The sequence below is a fragment of the Histoplasma capsulatum genome, genomic scaffold (assembly GCF_000149585.1).
Source record: "Histoplasma capsulatum NAm1 scaffold_8 genomic scaffold, whole genome shotgun sequence".
Classification (NCBI taxonomy): domain Eukaryota; kingdom Fungi; phylum Ascomycota; class Eurotiomycetes; order Onygenales; family Ajellomycetaceae; genus Histoplasma; species Histoplasma mississippiense.
This window is the reverse complement of record NW_001813975.1, coordinates 6,914-11,890: the sequence shown is the minus strand read 5'-3', so window position 1 is coordinate 11,890 and position 4,977 is coordinate 6,914. Positions and strand designations below refer to the sequence as shown.

Genomic DNA, 4,977 nt, shown 5'->3' with positions numbered 1-4,977 from the left:
GGAGCCGATTTGAACCCCACCCACGGTGATCGTTGTGGTGGCCGCCCGGTGACGTACCTACCTGTTCCCTTAAGGAAGGTCGGGTAGAGGTCCTGACTACCGTGAGAGCAGAAATTGAACGCCGACGTGATCAGGACCATGTACAGGAAGAGCACCCAGTTTTCCTGAAATGCGCGTGTCCCGTCATAGAAGAACGTGCGCAGACCTGAATGGCTGCCCTTGTTAACTTCCTCCGTTGAAGATTCGGCGCTCGTCATCGCCTCTTGCTCAGCTTTCATGGCTATGAAATGGTTGGTTTCTGCCAGATACCAGCGAAAGATGATGAGGACGACGGGCGGCCCTGCGGAGGCCCAGAACAAGCTTCTCCAGCCGTGCGGTGTAGTAGGCACAAATGCACTGTACAAAGTTGCGGAAATCAAATATCCCAACGCGTATCCTTGTTGGAATAATCCGGACATTATACCTCTCGCTTCATACGGGAGGTCCTCAAGAGCTGTCGCGGCAGCTGATCCGAATATGCCTAGCAGTGAGAAATGTGAAAAGTTAGTGGTTAAACGCGATGGTTTCGAAATATTCGCCAAACCTGCAGGGAGGTTTCTCTTATATATTTACCTCCCATGGCAATGCCGTATAAGGCCCGGATGGCCAGGAACTGCCGCATATTAATAGCGAACCCGCCAGCCAACTCCAGAACCACGAACAGAACCAGGTTGACGATCGTCGGCCATTTCCGTCCATAGCGGTCTGCGCAGACTCCACAGATGAACGCCCCCGCAGGGCGAAGCATCAGCGTTACCGTGATCGCCTGTCGCCCGAAAAAATTGTGAGAATAATGACGAAAATTGCCAGAACACGAAGGTGTATGGGTTTTCGGGTTTTCTTTTCGTTTTTATTTTTATCACACAGGGCTTCCTTACTAACCCACGAAACATCAGAGTCATTGACCTGAAATGCCTGCGCAATCTCCGTGACACATAAAGAAACCACGAAAAAGTCGACGCCGGCCCAAGTCCATGAGAGAAACCCAGCTGAGAAAAACAGCCATTGTTGCCGGTTTAGCTCGCGAATGATATGATATGGGTTTCTCAACTTGGTCTACAGAAGCGGAGAGATGTTAGCCTTAGCATGGCATGCTGTTCTCATACCGATATATGAGAGGCTATAAAAGAAATGCGTGATGAAGGTGTATTACCTCTGGCGGCTTGAGACTCGAAATCCTCGACGCGCAATACCGTTTTATCTGAGCGGGCGAGTAGAACCACCCAGATGCCATATGATTCCTCATCTTGAATGTTGGAGCATATGGTAATTAACCCGTTTACATCTTCTCCCGCATCCGGGTGCTGAAACAGAAGCCTCAGGTATGTGAGCGCTTAACGAGTGTGGGTCATTTACCAGGGGAAAAGGGGCGGTTCAAGTTGATTGATCAAAAGAATGGAATGACAGGTTCATTAATTCCATACATCCAGTCTAAATTTGTGCGTCCCTTTTCTGCCGTGATCGCTAAGTCAAGTACAAAGCTATCCTTTAGATATATATATATACTATCCTTTAGATATATATATATATATATATATATATATATATATATATATATATATATATATATTTCATCCAATATCCTCTCAAAATTCGGGAATGAAGGGTTATTTATGGGAAGTACGGGAGCAAGAAATAGGCAAGGCAATCCATGTGCGTCATCGGGGAACCCTCCATGGGCACGCTTTTCATGTTACCAGGCGTCACGCCATTCGAGGGTATGGGAACGACCAGGACTATTCAAGGGCCTTTACTTGACTTTTACCCGCAACCATACCTCCCTTTTCGAAGAGGCGAGTGGACTTTTGGAAGGCCAAATTGGGCACGGCCTCAAACTCAATGCATCTTCTCCATGATGTTTTGTATGAAAATGTTTACTATACTATCTAGTACAAGCTTGCAAAAATATTATTAGCTCACGAACCTGCCCACACTATAGCTAGTTTGTACCACCCATGCTAATTTCGTATGGGGAGGTACTTGTTAGGTTAGGTGTTCATATAAATAGAGGTACCACACGCCCCACTCGCCACCCGCCAGGTCAATACTATTCAGGAGGAACATGCAATTCAATGGAACACCAATCAGCCGAATTATGTGTAAATAAACCTACCTAGATATTTTTGAGCATTGGGCCTAGACTGTTTCCCCAGGTGTGCGTTTGTTCACTCCGCCTAAGAACTATTATAAAGCGTAAAGTACTAAGGTTTAGCATGGCCTGGCCCACTTGCCGCCATGGTCCAGGCTGAGGTCCGCGCACACCCATCTAAAATGCACCTACGGAGTACAGCGTTCGGGATACTTTCCACACACTCAGTCCCCTTGCACCATCTAATCCCGTTGGGCTTATCTACTTTGCAAAAGAGTTTCACCCAATGAAACACCGCTCCTAATCCCATGCGTCGTAATACCTTTTAAACGGTTTTCAAATCACTAAAATACCAATTAAGAACGTTAAGAATTATATTTATATACAAAAGCTGGTGTTAGTCAATTATTTACCTTGGCGTCATCATGATCAGGGTCGGCGTCAGTCAGAGACTCCCTCCCATCTGTGCTTCATGTGAACTGGACAGAAATTCAGACCAACATGCAGCGTTTCACGAGTTTCTTGACCAAACTAAGCTGAGAAAGGAATATATTACTCCGTACTGCATATGTACATATACATATAAGGTGAACGCAGTGGAGAGGCGTTTCGCAGCTTGTTTCAGAGAATGGGACAGGGTCGCCAAGATCTATCTTGTCAAATATTTTTAGATAGCTACCGGAACGTTCAAAAAGTGATGAACTCATACCCCTTTATAATTCTCGTGTTGAAACTTAAGTGGGGATTTGGCAACTTAATTCCAATAAATTTTTAACATGCTAATTCCTCACATATGACCAGTGGCCAGGGCATCAACGCCATCCTCCTGTCAAATCGAGTTCAATATGAACCATGGTTAAAAACCACGCATATTGCGTCATTAGCAGGAAAGCAGAAACTGGAAGAAAAATCGCAGATAGGCCAACATAAAACAAGCAATAGCAAACATAGATTCAGAGAAAATAAAGAGTTTAAAAAAACACACTAAATGATTCCAAGCCATTTCTTTCTGGGTTGAGGCGTAGCCAGGCCACCAGATGGCGCAGAAACTGACTGGACACCCGCTGGTGGCGGCTGCGGTAATGGTGGTAATCCGACCTCATCATCGTATTCATCATCATCATCATCATCATCATCATTATCATCGTAACCATCATCATAATCATTATCGTGATTCTTTAGAGGATGCCGTGCCATGTGGTTGGGGCCCTCCTGTTCGTATTTCTGGCCAGAAAGGCTCTGACCATGCCCATGGCTTTGTCCTTGGCCCATATCTTCAACTGGCTGGATGAGGGCTTCACTCCCAACTTGTTCCTCATTACTATGCTGCTCAGCCTTCTTCCTCCCCCGACTAATCTTCCACCAATGCTTCTTCACCCGCGGCTCACTCGGTTCGAAATCGCCCTCGAACCGCAGCGCAGGTACCAGCACTCGATACGGATGCGTGATTCCCGCCGGGTCTCGTGGGTTCGTCTCACAGTTCAACGTGATATCAAGGCCCCCTTCCACATTTATGAAGTTTTTCAAACGGAAGGCTCCGCCCTTTGCTTCTTCTTTTATTTCCTTGGCCGATAGGTCCGTACGACGACGGAGAAACTTATTTGGGTGTCGCGGTGGTTGTGTTGTGTCGTCGGTCTGTTGGTTTCCGGCCGTCATGAGTCTTTGGGGTTGCGGTGGGAAGTAACTATCTCTTGCGTGTGTAGCGGTAGAAGGGGAGCCGTCATAGCTCATACGGCGTTTCTCGAATCCGCGTAACGAGAGTTTGCGAGATGGTGGCGGTCCGCCTCGCTGAGATAGTTTCCGAAGCAGAGATGAAGGTTTTCCATCGCCCCTAGACAGGGATAGGGATCTCATCAACTTTCCAGGGCGGTTCTCCAGTAGACTGGGAGGTTCCGATTCCGTAGGTGTCTGTGGTGGAGTAGACCCTGAAAACAAGCTATATTAGACGAATTGAATTTCACTCACAGTAATTACATCAAGTTTTATTAGAAGACTCACCAGGAGTATATTCTCGAATAGAACACCAGTTCCTTCTGGGAAGGAGGCGTTTGTTGCTTCGCGACTTTCCATCAACATCAAACGCAAATATTTCTCGCATGTCCTCCATCGTTTTCGTATCCAGAAAGTGAACCTTGTTTCGTTTATTGAGAGCATCCACCACCATTTCCGATGCGGGTGCATTAACAATCGACGAAGATATCACATTAGGTATATATCTGTAGTCCTGATCTTTGGGGATTTGTAGCTTGGGGTTGGAGTAGAACTGTCCAATCGCTGCGACTTGAGCGTCACCTCTGTGACTGAGTGTTAGTCTTTGGACACAGACTAGATTTTATGTTAGAAAAGCTCAGGCGTACCCTAGGATAGTTATTCGCACAGATTTATCTGCAGCGAGTTTTTGGAGGTCCTCGATCAGCCAGCTACGCTCGAGTTTATGTGCTTTGGAGGTCCATTGGCTATCAATCGTTTCTGTATCCACATCAAACCTATCTCTGAGGTTTCCAAATATTCCCGCCCGCCCAAGTGCTTTTACGGGATAACTCGCCCGACTCGAGAAAACATTCTCAAGCCACGCCTAGCAATGCTTGTCGTTAGCACTGATCTATTCTAAGTGAAATATGATAATTTTGCTAAGAAAGGAGTGCAACAATACCAGGGCGTGGATACGCAATAGGAACACTGAGAACCACGATCAAATGTTTAGTTTCTCCTTTCATTAATTGGTCATCGCAGCGATTGAGTATGAGGTCAGCGGAATCATCGATAAGCACGCCGTCTCTCTGAGATAAACCGATGTCAGTTACAACATGAACAAATACTTAATACGTTCAGGAGGCATATACCGTTCG

General features: G+C 46.3%; 2 protein-coding genes across 2 annotated transcripts; both read right to left on the bottom strand.

Annotated features, from left to right (window-relative positions):
• Positions 1-280: 280 nt before the first annotated feature.
• HCAG_07010 (predicted protein) lies at positions 281-2,276 on the bottom strand (the record flags this gene model as incomplete). Its single annotated transcript, XM_001537538.1, has 8 exons — positions 281-396; positions 464-520; positions 613-805; positions 922-1,095; positions 1,146-1,343; positions 1,817-1,916; positions 1,964-1,997; positions 2,267-2,276. The coding sequence occupies 8 exons, from the start codon at positions 2,274-2,276 to the stop codon at positions 281-283; spliced, it is 882 nt and encodes a 293-aa protein (XP_001537588.1).
• Positions 2,277-3,112: 836 nt separating this feature from the next.
• On the bottom strand, positions 3,113-4,967 carry HCAG_07009 (predicted protein; the record flags this gene model as incomplete). Its single annotated transcript, XM_001537537.1, has 5 exons — positions 3,113-4,053; positions 4,127-4,428; positions 4,486-4,703; positions 4,782-4,807; positions 4,955-4,967. 5 exons carry the CDS (start codon positions 4,965-4,967, stop codon positions 3,113-3,115), a joined length of 1,500 nt encoding a protein of 499 aa, XP_001537587.1.
• Positions 4,968-4,977: the final 10 nt, after the last annotated feature.